The 22,606-nt window shown below is 40.8% G+C and overlaps 1 protein-coding gene across 1 annotated transcript; it reads left to right on the top strand.

Moving 5' to 3' along the window:
* The first annotated feature begins 10,559 nt into the window (after positions 1-10,559).
* LOC131906100 (C-type lectin domain family 4 member A-like) lies at positions 10,560-19,960 on the top strand. The gene is made up of 6 exons (XM_059256889.1): positions 10,560-10,816; positions 11,981-12,097; positions 15,571-15,672; positions 17,354-17,505; positions 18,416-18,528; positions 19,818-19,960. Exons 1-6 carry the CDS (start codon positions 10,735-10,737, stop codon positions 19,957-19,959), a joined length of 708 nt encoding a protein of 235 aa, XP_059112872.1. The 5' UTR covers positions 10,560-10,734; the 3' UTR covers position 19,960.
* Positions 19,961-22,606: the final 2,646 nt, after the last annotated feature.

Here is a 22,606-nt window from a genome sequence, read left to right on the forward strand (position 1 = left end):
TCATACTCACAACGATCCTCCTGCCTTTCCTTCTCGAGTGCTGGGATTAAAAGCATCTGACATTACACCCAGACTCTAGAAAATTCTCCATGCCTGCAGAATTTTAGTCAGCTGGGTCACAGATTCTTCCACTTATGAGAACATTGGCTCACATTTGCTCTTATTCATCCATTTTCTCATTCATAAAAGAAGCATTTTCTCCCTGCCAGTCACTATGCTAGAGAGCCTTTTGTGCACACACAGAATGTATCTCTCTGCTAAGGTCTGTCTGATGCTAAAGTTTTACTCACTGATTGGATGCTGTGGTTCTGCCCCCATCTGCCGTTTGTCTTTCCTCTTTGGCTTTGTTGATGTATAACTGACAAACTTCTGTATGCCTAAGATACCGATGTGATGATCTGATGTACGTATATACTAGGAAATGATTAAAGGTTAGCTAACACATGCATTACAGAAGACAGTGGACATTTATTTGTTTTGTGCAGAAAGAACACTTAATGTCTTCCTAAACAAATTCCTGTCAGGCTGTAATACTATTGACTGTTGTCACCACGGTGCACACTAGTCTCCAGAACTTCTCTTGGATCTGATTTTTCAGTTCACCATCATCATCCTATTTCTCCCAACACCCAGATCCTTGAAATTGCTGTTGACTTTCTTCCTGTGAGATTTCCTTGTGAAGATTCCACACAGAAGTGGGATCTTATCTACACATGGCCATCCCAATGTGACCCCAGAGTTCCTGCAACCATGCCTTTCATTAGCTGCTCATTTCCTGACCACAATCAAACTCAAGTTCTTTCTATGCAGGTTTCAGTTTCATGTGTTTTCAGATTTACAAGTTCACTTCCCAGAGAAGAAGGTGCACAATAATTCTGGGGAGGACTTTTTATTTTCTTCCTTAGACAAGATTTCTCTGTGTAGCCCTGGCTGTCCCAGAACTTGCTCTGCAGAGCAGCCTGGCCTCAAATTCAGAGATCTGTCTCTCAAGTGCTGCGATTAAGGGTGTGGGCCATCACCACCTGACATCTGGGGGACTTTTACTTTGTTTAAAGTGAGCTTTCCCCGTTATTGTTTCTACAACAGAGACAGGGTGGAGGAAGTAGAAAGGTCCCCCTTCACTAAGCTCCTCTGACTGCACAGTAGAGTGAACTTGAACTGTAACATCGCCCCAGTACTCAGTGCTGGATGGCTACATGCTACTCCATATATAACGTGCTCTTTAATTTTCCTTAGAGCACTTTTAAATACACAGATATGTCACAAAATTAAATAAGGTCTCTGTTCGCAGGGTGATAATAAACTAAAAACTACCCAGGTGAGCCCAGGTCAATGCAAGGATCTGTAAGAAACACTGAATTGGCTGTTACTTTAAGCCCCAGGGTTTGGGTAATTCATCAGCTCCTCAACTGAAACAAGTTTTTAATTGTATTACATGCTTCGAATTAAGATTCTACAAAGCACATTCAATCACCTTCTATTTCTACAAAGTTGAACAATTTCTAATGTACCAAACACCCCTTAATATCATGATCGTCCTGCTCTGGTCTCGAGTGCTGGGATCAGGTGCTGCCCAAGTAATGGGAAACAAGTGTCACTTTTGGTTCAGAAGTGGAGCAGAGGTGTCAGTCAGGAAAGGAGAGACCTGTGGTTTGTAATTTAAACCACACTGGGGCAACAGGGAACTGTTTTAATCCAGCCCTTCCTGGACAATTCCCACAATTCCAGGGCAGGGAAGTTTCTCCATGGACCAGAGAGGAGCTGTTAGTGTTCTTGGAGGGAAGGGGTCAGGAGCCAGGAGGATTCTGATCACCTGAGCCCATCCCAGGAGCCCAGTCTCCTGTCACATGGAGCCCATGCTTTCCAACAGCAGCTGTTTCCGGTGTGTGTGTGGGAGCTGCTACACCTGGCTGAAATATTCGGAGCTTGGGTTTAACTGCAGATGATGTCCTGTTTTAGCCCTGACTCTTGCTAGAACAAACCCAGGGCAAAGGACAAGTCTCCAAGGGAAGGCTAGGACAGTGGCCCGGTTGAGTGTCTTAGCTCCTCCACCTACTTCTCTGGAAAAAATCTGTGGGAGGGGCTGGGCCAGGCTTTCCTTTTCTGTTACTGGAGTTCTAAGAAATGTTTGCTCAAACTTACTGTTATTACTTGTGCCCTGGTATTTGAATAGTTGAACTGCTGTGCATTGGAGAGGCCTCTGCAATCTCTCGACCTTCCTGTGCAGATCATTTGCACATTTTTCAGAAAAGCCAGTATTTCTAAGCATCCCTGTGAGTGTCTGGGGTCAGATACTGAAACTTGGCTTTCTGTCTCTTGCATAGTCTCAGCTGGACTTGATGCCTGAAAAGGCGCCCAGCAGCAAAAGCTGCTCAGACCACAGACGAGATGTGCAGCATGTACAGTGAGATGGGAAAGTGCTGGGCACCGGGATGCGTCCTTTGTACCTAAGGTCCACACAGTGGGGAGGAGGGGAGACCCTAGTCTGCATCAGCCGCTGAGACTCCATTTCCAGCTCCCCAGGCACCTCAGGAAGGGCACTGTGTGCAGATGAGGTGTGAGGCTGCCACCACACCAGAGCCTCTGTCCTGAAGAGCACTGCTGGGTGGGAACAGGGAGAGTGGTGAACCAGGTGGAGAAGGGCGTCACCCTCCTCCGCAAAGGAACTCAGATCTTCTGGTCTGTGTAGGGCATGGCTTCTCAACTTGTGGGTCACGATCAGTAGGAGGCTTGAATGACCCTTTGGCAGGGTTCGCCTAAGAACATTGGAAAATACAGACATTTACGTTACGATTCATAACAGTGGCAAAATTACAGCTATGAATTAGCAATGAGAATAATTTTACAGTTTGGCATCACCACAAGATGAAGAACTATATTAAAGTGTGGCAGCATTAGGAAGGTTGAGAACAGCTGGTGTAGCGCCCTCAGGAAGATGCTGAGCAGAGGAGGGCAAATGCATCTGCATGCCTGAAGTGCTTCCCTCCATCCAGGCCAGGCTCTTGTGGCCATGTGCGACTGCTCTCAATTGTACCTGTTGCGGCCTCGGGGACTGTGTACACTGCCCCTCACCCTGCTGGCCCTCTGCACCAAGTTCAGGGTTCGCTGGATCGGGTGGCCGCAGGGGATTGAGCAGTCTGTACTGGCAACCCAACAGCTCTTCCTGTGCAGGAAGGTGCAGCCTCTTCCTCCAAGAACCTCTGACTGGCTTAGGTCTGAGCATGGAGTCTGGATCCAGTTCTTTCTACCCGCTGTTGCCCTGCTCACAGGAAAGCACCGCTCAGAACCGGGAGTCTACAGAGCCTGTGTGCTCTGGGTCTCCACACTTAGAAGATGCGTCCCAAAGATCTCATAATGACTGCAGGTTGCCTGACCCAGCCACTGAGTACTTCAGAGCTGACACTGCATTCTTCAACCCTTAACTTTCACTATTTGCTTTTAAAGAATTTCCATTTCTTCATAAAAATTCTCAATATTGATTTTTTTCTTATGGCATATTAAACATACTTATTTTAAATTGTAAATCTGAAGAAAAAAAACAACTCCACGTATTTTAAAACTTTGTGTTGTGGTTTCATTCTGTTAACTTTGAGTCTTGTAGAAGGAGTTTGATGACCACTGATCTTTTTCAGAGCAGAATTGCTTCTTCTCCCCAAGACAGCTGACGGCTCCAGTACTCTTCAGCCACCTAAACCATTTTCACAAGCTTAGATGATTCAAGTAGAGCTGCTGGATCTGGAACTGCCCATCTGTTTCTGGTTGGCCTTTATGTCTAGGTTGTAAGGTTCCAATTCAACCTTAGGACAAATAATAGTGATTAGTGAGATGATTTGAGATCAAAATGATTGTTCTTTTCTTTAACAAAGGGTTTCAATATTTACAGAAAAATTAGAAAAGAGATTCATTTTGGGAGAGGTGCAAGACCAAATTACACTTTATAATAAGGAACTAAATCTTTAAAAAGTGCTATTTATAATTTTTGCTTTAAAGTACTTATGAAAGAAAATCCATCAAAGACTTCAGAGCTTACATTATAACATGAAGAGGGTCTGCGGCCCCTGCCAACCTAGGCACAGCATCTTGACTGGTTTCAGCTTCCCACACCGTGGCTATAATTTTCCAGCCTCTGAGAAGGGGAAAGAAAGACAATCATGGTCACACATCAAACTGTTCTTCCTTCTGTTATGTTAGGTCTGTCTTTTTTACACCAATCCTCCTATTAAGAGCAGGATAAATCCGGTTTCAAAGTCCTGCAGAGGGATCGTGCATTAAAGACTCAGTTTTATATCTAGCTCCCTGGAAAGGCTAAAATGTTTTCTTTTCATCTGCACACCTTACTTGGACCTATCCATGATTCTGCCTGTTCCCTGAGCTTTCCACTTTTCCTTACCACTTAGTCATCTTTGATTTTATATTTTATCCAGGGCTTTTCTTCTGTTGGCCTTTGTTCTATCACCTCATCACTTTATCAAGGTGATGTGCCAGCATAATCTATAAACGCAGGACAGAAGGATGGAAGGAAGCAGACAGTGGAGTTCAGGGTTCCCAGTGAGCCAGAGCAGACAGCACAGGCAGAGCTCACACAGATGAGGAAAAGCAAAGGAAGCCTTAAGCTGCTTCTCTGGTGCAGCTGAGGGGAGCATTTTTTTCTCTCTCTCCACAATCAGATGATACAGTCCTTCAGTGTGCATCTACTTCTCCATGAGGAAGGAACTGGAAACACATGGTTATGTGCTATAACCACTTCCCCATTCCCTCTTTATGACTAAATCACTCATGTACCCAAGCCAGCCCTGGCTGAACTGCTCTGGCCTTTAAAATCTTGTTTCTTAATGTCTGTTTCAAAACTTTAAGACACCAAAGAAAGAAGTAGAGAAAGAAACCAGAAGATAGAAAGATCTCCCCAGCTTGAGGCTTAGCAGGGTTAATGTTGTGAAAATGGTCAGCCTATCAAGAGCAATCTTCCGAGTCAATGTGTAACCCTTAATATTTTAACACAGTATTCTCAGAAGTTGAATAAATAATCTTAACTTTCATCTGCAGATGCAAAAACCCAGGATAGCCAAAACAATCTTGAACACCAATGATAAAAACAAAACAAAACAAATCCTACAGGAGACATCCAAGACTTAAAGTTATACCACAGAGCTACAGTAATAAAGACAATATAGTACTGGAATAAAAACAGACTAAAAAAGCCACCTCAGTTCTGACAAAGAGGCCAACCAAGCAGTTTGGAGAAAGGACAGCATCTCTAACACAAGGTGCTGATCACACTGGATGCAGAAGAGCAAAACTAGATCCTTATTACTGATCCTACACAAAACTCAAATGCAAGTGGATCAAGGACTTTAACATAAGATTTCAGATCCTGAATCTGATGAGGCAGAAAGTAGGGGATATGCTTGACTTCAATGGCACAGGAAAAGACTTTGTGAACCACTCCATGGTCCAGGCATTAAGACCAACGATTAATAAATGGAACCTCATGAAACTAAAGTCTTCTGAAGAGCAAAGGCTGTCCATAGAGTGAGGAAAATTATCTCTACCAACTATACATCTGACAGAGTACTATCTAGAATATACAAAGAGCTTTAGAAAAAGGAAAGTACTCCCCTAAAAGGAAAGGAAATGAACAACTCAATAAAAAAGAAAGAAAACAGCTGAAGAAAAATCCTTAGCCACACAATTTTAAAATTCTTTGAGATTTTTATCTCACCCAAGTCAGAGTGATTAATGAAAAACAAAACAACAACAACAATGAAACCCAGCAGCAACAAATGCTGAGCTGGATGTGGGAAAGGGGAACACTTATTCATTGCCAGCAGGAGTGCAAACTGGAGTAATGACTGTAAATATCAGTGTGAAGTTCCTCAGAAAGCTAAAAGTAATGGCTGACACACGATCGATCAAGTTGTACCTCTCTTGGGCATTTACCCAAAGGACTCTGAATCCTAATCTAGAGACACATGCTCATCCATGTTCATTGCTGCTCTGCTCACAATAGCCAGAAGGAAGAAGCCTAGATGCCCATCAGCTCATGAATGAATAGTGAAAATATGTATTTACACAATGGAATATTATTCAGCTGTTTAGAAAGATCAACTTACGAAATTTTCAGGTAAGTGAATGACGTGGAAACATTCATTCTGAATGGGGAAAACCAGACTCAGAAAGACAAATGTTGCACATTTTTCCTCAATTGTGGATGTTAGCTTTGAATCTTCAGATATGTGTTATGTTTGTAACACCTATAAAGGTCAGGAAATTTCTAAGGGGCCAAGAGAAGGGTCTTTCATAGGCAGAACAATAGAATGTAGTTGTATAAAGGGTTAAAAGGGAATAATGAAACAGGAAGTTTTGGGGTCAGGGAGAGGAGGGTAGGGTAAGTGAAGTAATATAGGATGGATAAATAATACTAAAGACCTTTTCAAAAACTCATATGGAAACATATTACCATAGGGGATTTCTCAAATATACCTATACCTATGCATGCACACACACACACACACACACACACACACACACACACACACACACAAGTGTTAAAATGGAGCTATCCTATAATAGGGATACAATGTCCCTACTAGACAGGGCTAGTAAACAAAAGTCCAGTGGCAGGAATATATTACTTCTTTTTAGTTGTAGGTCCAGTAGACTGTAGCTAGAGTTTTCCTGCCTGGCCCACAGTCAGGACAAATCTCTCTCACCTGCCAGTCCCACAGCCTCAGACCTGACCAAGTAAACACAGAGACTTATATTGCTTACAAACTGTATGGCCATGGCAGGCTTCTTGCTAACTGTTCTTACAGCTTAAATTAATCCATTTCTATAAATCTATACCTTGCCACATGGCTTGTGGCTTACCAGGATCTTCACATGTGGCTTGTCATGGTGGCGGCTGTCAGTGTCTCTCTGACTCAGCCTTCCACTTCCCAGCTTTATTCTCCTCCTTGTCCCGCCTACACTTCCTGCCTAGCCAATGGCCAATCAGTGTTTTATTTATTGACTAATTAGCAACACATTTGCCATACAGAACATCCCACAGCAGTAGACTCCCAAACATCATAGGTTATTGCCATCATTCTTGACTACTCTACAGAATGCTTTTCTTAGTTTTAATTTACTTTATTATTTTTGACATGTTTTCATTGTTCTATCCATTGACATGGTACAATTGCATAGGACATTTTCATGTACCTACAGAATACATGCTGAGCTCATGTGCCCCATACTCCCTGACTTTGCCCTTTCTCTCCCCGATGCCTCCCATCAATCCCTCTTTCCTCTAGAAGATTTTACTTCTATTTTCATGTCCTGTGTGCAACCAGAGTTTATACATCTGTCTAAAATCTTAGAAGCACAAAGGAGAAACATATGTTGTATTTCATGGTGAGATTGGTTCAATCCAGTTAATATAATTATCCCTACTAGCATACATTTTCCTGTAAATGTTATAACTTTGATTTCTTTATGACAGAAAATTCCATTGTACACATATACCACACTTTGTTTATCCATTCCTCTGCTGTTGGGCAATTGTTTGTTCTATAACTTAGCCTTTGTGAACAATGCTCCAGAATTTTATGATAAGACCCTGTTACTGCAGACCACATAAAAAAAATCAAGTTGTCATTGACCTAGAAGCTTCATCCCTACTGTATAGCTATCATAATGCTGGAAGGTGCTATCTATGCTTCTGGAGAAGAATGGTAATCATCAGTCTTATCCAGTTCAGAACCCTGGGAGCTACAATTACGATTCACCTGGCACAACCTGCCCCTGGTGCAATAGTGGCTGCAACATCATGACAACAACCAACAACTCTCTGATTAGATTTAAGTTTTGCTCCATAAGATGAAACACATACATACCTGAAACCATTATTGGGCAACAACCTATGGTTAGACAGATCATAGGCCATAGGGGAGAATCTATTACTGTTATTTAGCTAAAGGGACAAAGTATACTGACTCTTAAAGATTTATCATTAAACCTCTATCAATGTATCAACATTCTTCTGAGAAGTTTCAATTTGCTGTAGATAATGATTAAAACTGAGACCCAAAATTGGCCAAGGTACAGGGAATAAGCAGAATGCTTGCTCCTAAAAGGGACATATATACCACAACTCCTTTCCCTACACAACTCAGGGAATATTGTGGAAGAGGAGCAGAAAATTTAAGAGCCAAATGTTATGGATGACTGTAAGGAAACAGTGTCTTTTGGATAGAGTAGGGCACCTGAATATATGGACTCACAGTGGTTGTTACAGAATGGGCAAGCCCAAGTCATACCAAATCCTATCATGGGAGAAACCTAGTCTCAACATTGTTTCTAGGTTCTGGATATTATGAATAACACTGCTATGAACATAGTTGAGCAAGTGTCCTTGTGGGATGATTGATCATCCATTGCATATATGCCGAGTATTCTTCCAGGGATTCTTATGTCTCCACTTCATTTTGACTGATATAAAAAAGAATCTCAAAACTGTTTAAATTTTTATTTCTTTTATGGATAACTATTTTGACCACATTTTAAGGTATCATTGGGGCCATCTTTATTTATTTCTTTGAGAATTCTCTGTTCAGTTCATGAGTCCTGTTGGGAAAGGTTTTTTTTTTTTTTTTTTTTTTTTTTTTACCTATCCTGTAAGCTGTTTCTCCATCCTGCTAATTGTTTCTTTTGCTGTTTACACCATGTTTTTTGAAGATATTGTTAGCAACGCTTTAGCTAGATAATGTAAAGTGATTTGAAGTAGTTTGCACAATTGATTAAAAGTGTTTGCATAATTCTCTGTGGAAGGATTAAACTTTGATGCTCTTGACACATTTTTCTGTGGTGTAGGTAGTCTGTCTTTCTGCCTCATTTATAGGTTTGTTCAAGTGAGTGCCATTCACTAATATTATAAGAGTGACATTATAATGACCACTATATTATTCATTTATTTGTGTGTGTGTGTGTGTGTGTGTGTGTGTGTGTGTGTGTGTGTAGATGGACATGGAAGTTAGGACAATCTGTAGGAGATGGTTCTCTCTTACCATGTTCAGGGATTGAACTCAGGTGGTCAGGGTTGGTAGCAAGCACCTATCCCTGCTGAGCTATATCGCTAGCCCTGAACACCATATGAAAATAGAATAGTATATTTCATGCCCAACTACTCTGTGCTCTTGGCTCCAGAATGAGGAAACACATGGAAGGATTGAAGCAGAATTAGCCTTAGGCAGACCCTAAGCACAAATAAACTGTGATTAAGAAATAAGTGTTTGATGTTGTAAGCCAGTTAGCTACTGGGATGGTTGTTGACATAGTATACATAATTCATGCACAATGTGATTTTCTTCCTAGGGAGAGAGAGGTAGCTTTAGAACTCAATTTTGTATAAGGAGTTTGGATGATAGAGACTCTGGAATAAGTGGTTACAGTGGGTTAAGGTCTGTGCATGAATCACAGGGACCCTAAACCATATAATGAAGAACTACTAATTCTCTTGTTCTTCTTCTATCCTTTAAAAATACTATTTTCCCTTTCCTTACTAAATAATGCAATTTTGAGTAAAGTATTATACAGGACAAGGCAGGGTAGGCATCCATGGTAGGATGGGATGTGGCAAAGCAATGATTTGTCTGTGCAGATGGCTGGCTTGACAGCAGAATTGGAGCCTGAGCAGTGAGGGGAAATGTGTCTTGAATGGGGAGTGAGTCCATGAGCAACAGCCTGATGTGAGACTTCAGAGCCTGAGAGGTGACAAGGTCAGCTATGTCTAGAGTGGGCAGGTGCAGAGCCTCTGATCTTAACCAGTGTGAGAAGGCATCCATGCTTGAGGCCACTTCTTGTGGGAAGTCAGAATCCTAAATGAGTGAGTGAGCAGAGGGTCCTCAAGGACAGCCTGGTGTGACACCTCAGCACTTGAAGGAGGTGAGGGTGAGCCCCAGTGCAGTGTTAACTCCAAGTCAGGTTGGGGTCTGGGGACTCAGCGTTCCTCACAGAATGTAAACCGGCATGGATTCCAGGAACCAGGCAAGGTACAGATTGTGGGAGTGCAAAACACAAGGTGGGAACTCAGTGACTTCCAAAAGAACGAGGAAATCCTTGCCTGGGTATGTAAGAACTGGGCTGTCAGAGTTCAGGCAGGATTAGGGGAGTATCCATGCCTCAGATAGAGCTGGTGTGGGTTCCAGAGACTGAACAGGGTGAAGACACTGTCCACATGAGGTGGGACAGTCTAGGGTGTATACTAGGTGTCTTTGGGTTGAAGAACTCTTCTGTCCATGGGGGTGACTTGAGTGTGGTGTTAAAGTCTCAGAGAGTCCAAGAGGCAGCTCCATAGCGATAAGGAGTAGGAATCACAGCACAAGAGAGGAAACAGAGGCTTTATTGTAGAGGTCAGCTCAGACCGAGTGTCAGAATCTCAACTCTGTGAGGAGTTTGACTTCTCTAATGGCCTGGTTCCTCTTTTCCATCCCTTCCTGTTTTCTTCTCTCGCCCTTTGAATTCTTGGTGTTTCTACGATTGTATAATGATCCTGGGTGCGTTCTCTGCCTGCGACTCTCCCTTCGCAGGTCACGGGACTGGACCTCATGCTGCAGGCTCAGGGCAGCTGTCTGCTGTTTCCTCTCATCTCTAGCTGGTATCGGGACAATTGCTGCCACGTTTGTTTCTTGTTCAGGACCCGTTTTAAAGAAGGGATGGCATACTTCTTCTGAGGGCAGGGGAAGATTTCTTCTCAACATGTATTCAGAAAACATTTATGTTAACACAAACTTCAAAAATAAATTCGATTCCTCAGACCTCAATGCAGACTCTCCTCCAGGTAAGAAAACATTTTCTGCTGCTCCTAGTTAGTGATGATGTAAAGGACAAAGATAATGTTAGCCTCTGGCCATGCCTGTGGGTCACTGGAGTCTCAACCAAGTGTGTTGCCTGTAGACAGATGTGAAAGGTTGTGGGATTGTACAATGGAGAAGAGAAGGTGTCTTTTACCATTTACAGAAAATCCCACAACCCATGTTATTATATTTTTTTTACATATAAATACACACACACACACACACACACACACACACACACATATGTGTGTGTGTGTGTGTGTGTGTGTGTGTAACAAATTGTTTCAAAGTTAAACCATGGCATACTGATTTCCCCTCTATCTGGTGACATGTCATAGTCTGTTGACATCCAGGTGTTGAGTAGTTTCTTTCACTCTCTCCCTTCCGTGATGGGGACAGAACCCAGGACCTCACCCATGGTTGGGAAGTATTGTAACTATTTTAGAAATGGTGACTGAAAACGTAGTGACTGTAGTATACAATGTGACTTCTATATTATTGCATATTTGAAGTTGGAAGCAAGCTGGAAGACTTTAAGAGTATATAATAAAATACTATGCAACCATAATAAAACTGATAAAGAAGACATGATGATATAGAATAATGTTCATCCAGATGTGCTGGCACAAGACTACAGTCACAAAACTCAGGAGGCTGAGACATGGGGTGTCTGTGAGTTTGAGGCCAGCTTGGACTACATAATGAATTCAAGGTCTGCCTGGGGTACAGACCAAGACCCTGTCTCAAAATGAAACAAAAATAATAAGGAAAAATTATGATATAAATGTCAAAAAATGATAGTACCTAATCAGTATTTATGATGTTCTAATTTTATAAAATAAACATTTTTATGTAAAACCTTTAAGCTTGTTGGAAAGATACATACCAAAATATTGGCAACAATCATTGTCAATGTCAGCAATGAGTGATTTTATTCACATTGTATTGTTTCTATAATTAACAATATAATACATTATATTATTAATATAGTATGTAGTACATAAATAATATAATTATTTACTATTTGCATTTTCCTACTACTTTAAACATCATGTTATTAGTGTTTATCATGCACAAAAAGAGAAGAATAGGAGAAAGAAGAGGAAATAGGAACAGAGTGTAAGACATGAGTTTGGTTTGTCTTTCAGCTCCTCAAAAGAAGACCACGACTCATGAAAGCTGTCACAGATTCTCCAAGATCCTCCTCACCTCATTCACAGTCTATTTCCTGCTGTTGACAACCTTATTCTCTGTTGCTCTGATCAGTAAGTATGACAATGGGACAAGTAAATAAGAGAAGGAAAGGGACCCATTAGACTGATGGTGACCCAGAAACCTGAGACAGACACTTTCTGGGGAGATGGATGACATTGGGAATTTTCCCTGTTTCAGAATAACTCTTCTGTAAAAGTCTTTCATTCTCACTAGAGAAGCATGCATGTGTTTGTTGGTGTCACAGAGTGAAATCCTGGGCATCTATATTAGACTCCAGTACCGAGGACAAACCTTATTTCCACATCATTTAGATGCATACACATTAATATTTGGAATGAGGAAGGTGATGAGAAGAGATGGACAGAGCTATTCCAGGGACAGTGCTCCAGTGAAGTTCCTTCTAATCATTTAATTTTTGTTCCAGATCGTGTGAGTCCTAGAAGCTAATTTAGAAAATAGTGGATTTCTTTGCAGATTGGCTTTCAAATTTATGAAAAATTGAAAAGTATAAATGGTATATTTTATATAGGTGTTTTATTCATTCATTAAATAATTAGTAATAATCATTTACTATATATTAGGCAGCATGTAGAGAGTCCAGAAAGATCTATAGTCCCCAGTCTTAGGAAATTTAGAGTAAAGTGAATCAGTACTTTAAAAATTGCATGGGAAATGCTCTGCAGGTGAGAAGTAAGAAGTAAACACAGTGGAGCTAAGAAAAGCTTGGAGCAGATGACACTTAGACCTGTGTGCCAGCAATGTCCTAGACATGTGGGAGCATGGGAAATATGGGTAATTATAAGTACACATTACTGTAATGTATAGTGCTACATGGAGAAATAAGCATGAAACTGTAGCAGACAAAACTGGACTCAGATCATAAAGTAGTGTATACCGTATTACAGGGCATCCCCTCTAAATGTTATTTTATTTAGTAGTTGTTGCTGAACCATTAGCCAACTTAAAACTTGGTAGGCTCTTTGAATTATTTATTTAATTCTTGCTTGGTGGCTTCACAGAGACTGGTCTCTCTTGGGAGATTCCCATGGTCCTAGGTGAACTTACTCATTCTCATGGAGGCATGCATCAGTTCAACTCAGCTCTCCATGACAAATTCAGACTTGCAGGACAGATGGAGGCAGTAAGCCAAGCTCTACATGGAGCTAATACATATTTGCCTTTGTATATTTTAGTGGCCAAAGAACTCTTAATGGCAGCTCAGATGAGGTGATGTAGACATAGACCAGTCTCTTGAGTAGGGAACTGCAAAGGCATAGTCTAAATGGATATTCATATAGGGAAGGATAAGGAGTATGTCCAGTTTTTCCATTTGTCACAGTCATGGAGATTCCCTGATGAATCTGAAACAGGACATGATAAAATTAAAATTGACTTAGAGAAGTGTGCTCTTACAAAGGTGCAAAAACGAAGGGAAGGAGAAATTAGGACACTAATTCAGTGTTTGAACAGCACTAGGGGTTTGATACAAGTAACATGCTAGTGATGCACAGGAGAGGAAATAACTTGACAAAAGGAGGTGACATTTTGATCAATATTGATAGCTGACATTAGGGGACACAGAGGAGTGAGGTATGTCTTTAATATTCTGATTTCATAAAGTCTGCAGTCATGAATTTATTTGATAGGAAGAATTTTGAATACTATTGAGGCCCAGCCTCTTTATTTTCCTTCCCAAGGCCCTAGAAGAGACACTACTAATGGTGCAAGTGACTTTTGGGAAAAGAATCTAAATACAAGGAGCTCTTTCATCCATCTGCTTTATTCCTCTGCCACCATAATTCTGCCTGGTCCTCTGGGGAACTGGTCTATATCTCACCAAAACAGCAACACTACAATACAAGACTTGCAAGGTCCTCAGCAGAGACATCATGGTTAACTTCCCTGGGAGTAGGGAGTCTGGAGGCAGAAAGCCTTTTCTATGTGACTTTATCCAAGTACTTTAAATGTATATGCCCAAGGAATAGTCCATTCACACTATTATAAGTACTTGGGGAAATTATGAGAGCACAAAAAATTCATAGCAGGAAACAGCTGATATATTAATACCAAATAACACCAAATACTCCTTGACATTTGACTTTTCCTCCAGAAGGATTCCTTGATCCTTCTAGATATAGCTTTACCTTATACAGCTGAATCTCTATTTCATATTGCTGTGTCCCATAGCATAAGAAGATGAGTTTGAATATGATGATTTAAGTTTTGTTTATGTTCACCTAAATTTGTAATGCACAGTTTAGTTGATGCATATTAACGTATTTTAGGAAAGAGGTGTACATTTTTTAAGAACTTTGCTAATACACAACATAACAAAAACAGACTAAAAAACAAAACAACCACCTCTACTCCCCCATCCCCAACACCCAGGACAATGAATATCGCTAAGAAAGAGGAATTTGGATGAGAAAGAGAGATACAGAAGGAACTGGATGTAATGTTTCAATTTAAGAGGGGTAGATGTAGAGGAAAACTGGCAGGAAAGAGCACAGGAAATAGCAGCAAACAGGACCAGGCAAAACCATAGGGAGCCAACGTCTCTCAACAGTTAAGGAGGAAGAGAAGTGGGCAAGGTAATGTGAAAAGTCCCACAGGAAGATGACTGATCAGTGGACAGGAGGAGCCATTGACATCTAGTTCAGGAATGTTTGGTAAGTGAGCAGAAGGGAAAGCCAGAATCTAGTGACTCCAGGAACAAGTGGGAAATGAAGAAGAGAAGAAAGAAAATTCAATTTCTAGAGGAAAGATGAGTTAGTTTTAAGTTAGGAGCACTGTGAAAGTATGGGGAAACTGAGAAGTCAGAGCTAGCTGGGGTGGAGGGAGATACAGGAAAGAAGAGGATGAAAACAAAGTCCTTTTGATCAGTGTTGGGCTTTTATAACTTCCATGCTCAGGTAACCTGGAACTGCTCTCGATAAGCTCATTTCTCCCTCACCTTTACTGGGGTGCGCACCTACTTAATAGAACTTATCACCTAGGATGTAGTCTTCAGTGTGTCCTCCTTGAAATGTTGAAGAGTCCCCAGGGTCATGGATCTCTCCTGTCCTTCTAGCTCTTCCTGAAGATATCTGTGGTCATAAATCACTAGGATCAGGGTTATACTGGTTGTGGGGTGATGAAAAATCGTCTTTTTTTGTGGTAGGTTCTCATGTAGACCAGGCTGTCCATTAACTAACTAACCAACTAAATAAACTATCCAATGAACCAACTAAACTAAACTAACTTACTAGCTAGCTAAACCAACCAACCAACTACACTAACTTGTGTAGTTAAGGATGACCTGAAACTTCCATTCTTCCTCACTCTAATTCCCAAGTGTTAGGGCCACAGGCTCCACTCTCCGTGGTGATGGGGAATCTGTCCCACGTAGACTCTAATGACTCAGGTAACTGGACATTTTATAGGTTTTGTTTCTACAAAGAATGTAAGAAGGTAAAAGTAAAGAGTGGATTTTTTGTTTGTTAGCACTAACAAAAAAATGAATTGTTTTTATTCTGTTTTACAGCTTTGTTTAAAAAATATTCTCAGCTTCTTGATGAAAAAGCCATCATAAAAGAACTGAATTACACAGAATTAGAGTGTACAAAACAGCATTCATTCTTGAAAGGTAAAACTTAACATGCTTATGATCAGCATTTCCAGCAAGATTCTTATTTAGATCTATCAACAGTGGACACTATGGGGACATGACTTCATACCACACACCCAGTACTAGCTGCTTGTGGAGTCCTTTTTAGATGTCTCCAATCAGGCATAAATGGGATGTGTGACCCTTAGTTTCAATAAAGCATAGTTTCAAGGAGGGAGAGGCAATACCAGGCTGAGTAGAATTTTATTAGAAACAGAAATGAGCTCCAGAAAGAATAAAGCAAATCTGATGGTGTGAATGTGAGCATCTTCAGGGAGTCATGCTCAATGGTGTGTGTTTAAGATTTTATTTTTAATTAAAAGATGTATATATGCACATGCCTGTGTGTGGGTTTGTGTACGTGAATGCAATTAGATGTGGTTGTGAGTCACAGGTTGTGGGTGCTGGGAACTGAACTCCAGTCCTCTGTGAGAGCAGTACACACTCTGAACAACTGAACCTTATCTATAGTCCCTCAAGTATTTTCATAAGTGTGTGTGTGTGTGTGTGTGTGTGTGTGTGTGTGTGTGTGTGAGAGAGAGAGAGAGAGAGAGAGAGAGAGAGAGAGAGAGAGAGAGAGAGAGAGAGGATCTTGTTGTATTCTCAGTTACAGTGTCTAAAAAGTGTAATTTACTCAACATTTGAATAGAGAATTTGTTTTTCTCATAAACTAAGCTGGAAGGTGGACTTATGAAGATGTATTATCTAGGTTTAGGAAAGAGAGGGGGAGTACTTTAGGCCATCTATCCCTTTGGCTCCAAGTAAGCAAAGTTTCTTGACTGTCTTTGACATCTGTAACCGAGATGTCTTTGGAATAAACCATCTGGTCCTAAATAGACACAGTTTGTTTACTGTCTTTGTCAACAGACCTTTTGGAAAACACGTTTCCCTAGACCATTTGAGCTTGTCTGGGGTTCCTGCCTTTCTCAGCAGATCTCTCTCTCTTCACTCACTGTATCCTTTGCTGTAAAGAAGCCTGCAATCTTATTTAGGAAGTCTTTGCCTATGCCTACATCTTGAAGTGTTTTCTTTATTTTTTTTTCTGTAACAATTTCAGGGTTTCAGGCCTCACAGTAAGGTGTTTAATCCATTCAGAGTCTGTTTTGAAGTCAATATTTACGCAGAACGGCTATGGATCTAGCTTCATTCTTCTGCACATCGGTACCTAGTTTTCCCTGCACAGTTTGTTGAAGAGCCTATCTTCCTCCGATACTTATTTTAGGTGAAAAAGTCAGGTGGCTGTAGCTGTGTGGGCTTATGCTTGTGGTTCTTTTTGTGCTCATTTGTCTTCTAACTCTGAAAATTTGAGACCCTGGTTAATGACATCTATTGTTTTCACATGTAAATATGTATATATTTATGAAATATGAGAACTTTCTGGTTCTTGGTATGATGAGTCCTATTCTTGTGACCCAGAATGTTTGGCATAATGTTTGAGTGTTCTTTACACTTGTTTTCCTGACTGTACCCCAGTAGGACAAAGGGGCCCTGATGTTAGTGTAGATGGAGGTAGACTGAGGTTTCTTGTCATCTGAGGGCCGAGGGCTTCCTTGTTATATCTGGAGAAGTGGGGAGTCCCAGCTTCTGTGTGGTCTCCACATCAAGCAGGCTTTAAAATGACTTTATGACATTGCACTTACATTTCCTTCTTCCCCCAAAGACAAAGTCTGGAGCTGTTGCCCAAAGGATTGGAAGCCATTTAATTCCCACTGCTACTTCACTTCCACTGACTCAGCATCTTGGAGAGAGAGTGAGGAGAAGTGCTCCAGCATGGGTGCTCATCTGATGGTGGTCCACAGCCAGGAAGAGCAGGTGCATCCTGGGAAAGAGTGGGGCCTGGGCCTGGCCTGCTCTCTGCCTCTTTTTACTAAGAGGGAGTTTTGTTGACATGGGTGTTGCTGATGTGGCAGAAGGCTTTCCATCAGGAAGCCAGAAAGGTTGCTTCAGCCTTGGCATTCTACACCTTGTCCCTGCTTCAGTGAAGCTGAACAACCCACAAGGAACCATGGCAACAGAAATGCAACATCTGAGGGTGGAGAGAAGGGTGAAATGTTTCTGCTTGAAAGAGCAGTGTGTGATTTCAGCACTCTAATGCTTCCTGTAGTACCCACTGCCTAACAGAGGAGGGCGCAGAGCTGACTAGGGAAAGGGGGTCGAATCAGGAGAGTCACAGCCAACCATCAGAAATGAAATATCTGAGGTTATGAATATAAAGAGTGATTTAATCTGCTAAATTCTCTCATGCACAACTTTCAAGAATGGTGCTAGGGAAGAAAAGAGGGGAGTGAGTCTGAGATTAGAATTCATTATGATCATGGACAGAGATTGCTTCCAATGTCATGGAAATCAGGCCTCTGAGTGATGACTTTGTGTCCTGGTCAGCCAGAGAAGATGGCACTCCTGGGGGTGGGGATGGCTCTTTTATTCCTTGATCCTTTCTTTTGTCTTCTCATCTGTGTGTGACCAGAAAAAAAGTCAGTCAAAGTATCACAATGTATCTCTAAAATGTGTAATTATTGTGTCTTTATCTAAAATTTGAAAACTATTTAAGGGCCTAGAGAGATGAACTAGGACTTGATTATTATGTATTTCCATAGGTGCATCATATTGGACCTATAATTTTGTATAGTTAAAATAATTTTTAAAAGATCTTATAAAAATTCAATAACAGGAAAAGAAACACTCCACCCAGGCTGAATGTTGTATCTTTCTTTCCTTTTAGGCTTTCATTACCAAGATCCTGGATCCTAAAGCTGCTTATTATATTGGGCTTTCGGATCCAGGTCACCGACAGTGGCGATGGGTTGATCAGACACCATACAATGAAAGTGCCACGTGAGTCCAGAGTTACCTAGAGGAGTCCTGGGTCCTGTAGCATGAGAAGACTTTAGGGTGTTCCACCTGTTGGTTATGATACTAAACAGCTCATACCGGGTGTGAGTGCGGGGGGAGGGAGTTACTTTATCCCAATTTCTTCATCAAGGAGTCCTGTGAGACACATGTCACTGATACTCCAGGAGAGATGAGGAAATTGAGTTTGAAGAGCGTAGCATGATAAGTACCCAGGGCACTCAACCAAGGTGCTACACCATGGTGGGTTTTATTATGCTTTCAGTCTCTCTCTATATTTAACAATAGGATTTAATTTATTTTTTATTTGTGTGTATATCTGTATCTCTCTTGAGTGTGTGCCATGTGTATGTGGATGCCCATGGAACTCATAAGAGGATGTTGGATTCCATGGAGCTGTGGTTACAGGTGGTATGACCGTGCCAATATGAGTGCTAGGAACAGAACTCACACTTTTTTTGGAAAAGCAGCAAACCCTCTTAATTTCTAAGCCACCTCTCTGGATTTCATTTATATCTATATAACAAAAATTAATGTCAAGATCATAACTGATTATTTCCCTTAAAGCAAAAGCACTCAATCTGATATTTTTATGTTTCATATTTATGTAATTGTTTAAAAACTCTAATATCTTAGTATGTTCCCATATTCTATCCTGATTACTGTTGTGAGAAATAGGTAGTAATGTTATTGTCATTCTCAATTTTCAGAGAAGAAAAGTAGGAATCCAGGATAGTAAATTACTTTCCTAGATGACAGAAATAAGTGGATTATCTAGATATTTTTAGTAGTTCTCTAGTCTCTAAAATAAAACTATTGTAAAGTGGAAAAAATACTTTATTACAACACAAGAATAGGGAGATACCTTTTCAACATATATATAAGCTCATGGACTTATGTGTCAAGAACTGTGTGAGTTCTGTTCCTAGCACTCATATTTGCACGGTCATACCACCTGTAACCACAGCTCCAGGGAATCTAACACCCTCTTATGAGCTCCATGGTACAATCCCCGGTTACCAAAACCTAGGGATGAAGTAGCTTCTGGGATATGTTCTGGGAGAACAGTTGAGTAACAAGGTAAGAGAATATTGAGTGCAGTGGACCCTGTTTTCCAGGTACATGTCAGACATGGGTGGTGGAGAACCGTTGGTGTGTACACACCTGAATCTGCTTTCCACAAACTCCCACCGCATCTTCATCTTGCTTACTCTTATTTTCTCTTTCTCAGCATCACTGTGGGAAACACTCTGATGCTCTTTTTTCTCTTCCAGGTTCTGGCACCCAGGTGAGCCCAGCAGCGACAACGAACAATGTGTTATAGTAAGTCATCCATATTCTAGTTGGCGCTGGAATGACGTCCTTTGCAGTGGTAAACAGAAGTCAGTTTGTCAGATGAACAAAATATACCTATGAATCAAGCTTTCTCCATAGACATGGATTGCTTTTTTTTTTTTTTTTTTTTTTTTTTTGGTTTTTCGAGACAGGGTTTCTCTGTGTAGCTTTGCGCCTTTCCTGGAACTCACTTGGTAGCCCAGGGATTGCATTTTTATCCAGCACTACATGGACACCTGGAAAGATCTTCTTGGGGAAGAGATGTCCATAGATATTTAGGTAGGCATCAACAGTTATCCTTATGATTATACTGGTCCCCATATATACTTATTTTATTCATCCTTAACTCTTTATATAACGAGAATTTCTCATATACCAGAGACACCACAGGATTCCTTTGTGCACTCCAGCCTCTGTGTCCATTCTTTGATTCCTAAAGTCTTATATGATGACAGAATTGGATGTTGTGTTTCTCCACCCACTTCTCTTTCTCTTCGTTCCTCTGTCTTTGGATTTATTGATGTATAATTGACAAATAAATAATGTATATTTACATCACACTGTCTTGACTTGATATGGAAATGTATTATACAATGGCTACCACAATCAGGTGAACAACACCCTCTATTATCTAACTTAGTTGTCTGTTTTTTGTGTGTGTGTGGTTTAGAACATTTAAGATCTTCTTAAGCAAATTCAGACAGACAGGGTGACATTGTTATTTATTGTCACTTTGATCCTCAGTGCTTACTCACACTTTCTCTGGCAGTTTGTGTCCTTTAATCAGCATTTTCTCATGTCTCCCAATACCTGCACTTCCAGGAACCATTCAGTATCTTGTGAGGCTGTGAGGCTGTGAGGCTGATGTGAGCCTCTAATGGGTGGCTGATCCTGTCCAGGTGACCTTCCTCAAGAGCAAGTCTAAGAAGATGATAGCCAACCTTCTACTGGCACCGCCTGTTATTCTTGTACCTGCCGCATTAGGGACAGCCTCTGCCCTGTGAATGGGAATTGACGAGAGCCATATGTCCCATGGAAGCCTGTATTCTACTTAACACTTTGGAAGCCTTTTCAGCTTCTTATCATGAATATTTTGAACCAGAAGTTGACTGGGTGGTATCATCAATACTCATATAACTACCATCTATAGTAATGATTGTTGACTGTTCAATAATTTGATATATATGCATGTATATACATATATATGCACATGTTACATCACAGGGCACTTGAGAGTTAGTTTGATAAATTATACTTCAGTCAATATTTCAGTGTACATCATCTGAAATTGTCATTGCACAACAAAACAATGCCATTATCACTGATAGAAAATTTAACAACTCTTTTCTCAGATGATGTGTGATCTTGCCTGTATTTCCTCATCCATCTCCAAAATGTTACTATGGCTGTTCTGGGATACATGCAGACAGAACACTATATACATAATAAATAAATAAATCTTTAAAAAAAGATTACAGTTTTGTTATGTAGAAAGCTACAAAGCAGAACTAAAGGGAGAGACACATCAGGTGAGGTCAGAGGGTCCCATAAAGGGAACTTCCATGGACCCCATGAATGCATCTCCTTCCCAGAATGTTAAGGAGCGGCAGTATACAGAACAGGCCAACCAGGGGGCACTCATCTGAGCTCTGATGTTCAGAGATTGACCAGGGTTCATTATATAGGTGTGAGCGTTTGGTTGATAAGAGAGTGAACTCAGCCTTCAGCATCACTTCCCTGCCAGGGTTGAGCATCTCATGGCTCAAAGTTTTCACACTTTGATCACATGGTCAGTGTTTCTGAAATGGTGAGCTCCCAACATGAATCATCTTGTTAGCATGAACTATGAAAGAACTGAGCAGCATAAGGCTTCATGGCCTACCATGGTAAAATAGATGTCCCGATAGCTCCAGGAATTCCGAAGAATTACAGAAGTAACTGTAGCAGGAGGTTTCTCTGAACAAATCTTTCATCTAGTCCAATACCTGCTTATAAACATACTTAGGCTTACATTAATTACAAACTATGTGGTCTATGTCTCAGGCTTCTTGCTAGCTAGCTCTTAAAACTTAACTCCGCCCATTTCTATTAATCTATGCATTACCACATGGCTTCATGGCATTATCTGTTCTCTCACATCTTGCTTCTCCTGGCAGCAGCTTGTAGCGTCTGCTGTGACTCCACCCTTCTTCGTTTCCATCTTCATTTTGAATGTAACACCTAACCTTATTCTGCCTCACCATTGGCCAAACAATTTTATTTATCAGCCAATGAGAGCAAACCATATTTGCAGCGTATAGAAAGACATCCCATAGCAATTTCCCTTTTCTGTCTAATCACAAAGGAAGGTTTTAACTTCAACATAGTAAAACTATATATAACTAAACAGTTATCAAGCAGGAATTGCAGTTACAATATCTAGTCTCTTTGTATTGGGCAAGATTAGAAAATATTCTATCATTTATCCTGTTTTGTGAGTCTACAGTTTTATATCTAATTTATCTTTTATCATGACTCAGCAAAAACTATAATCATAACTATCTAGTCTTCAACTCTATCAAAGACCCCAGAAGGATACAATATTTCCTAAGTAAATAGGAAGTGTATTCCAAGCAACTTCCAAAAATCTAGAATTGACAGAGACATCTGGATTCCTGGACAGTCACCCAAAGTTCCTATGCAACGTTGGGGCATCCATCTATAGGCCTAGAGTCTCTGGCTGACTTTG

The sequence above is a fragment of the Peromyscus eremicus genome, chromosome 3 (genome assembly GCF_949786415.1).
Source record: "Peromyscus eremicus chromosome 3, PerEre_H2_v1, whole genome shotgun sequence".
Taxonomy (NCBI): Eukaryota; Metazoa; Chordata; class Mammalia; order Rodentia; family Cricetidae; genus Peromyscus; species Peromyscus eremicus.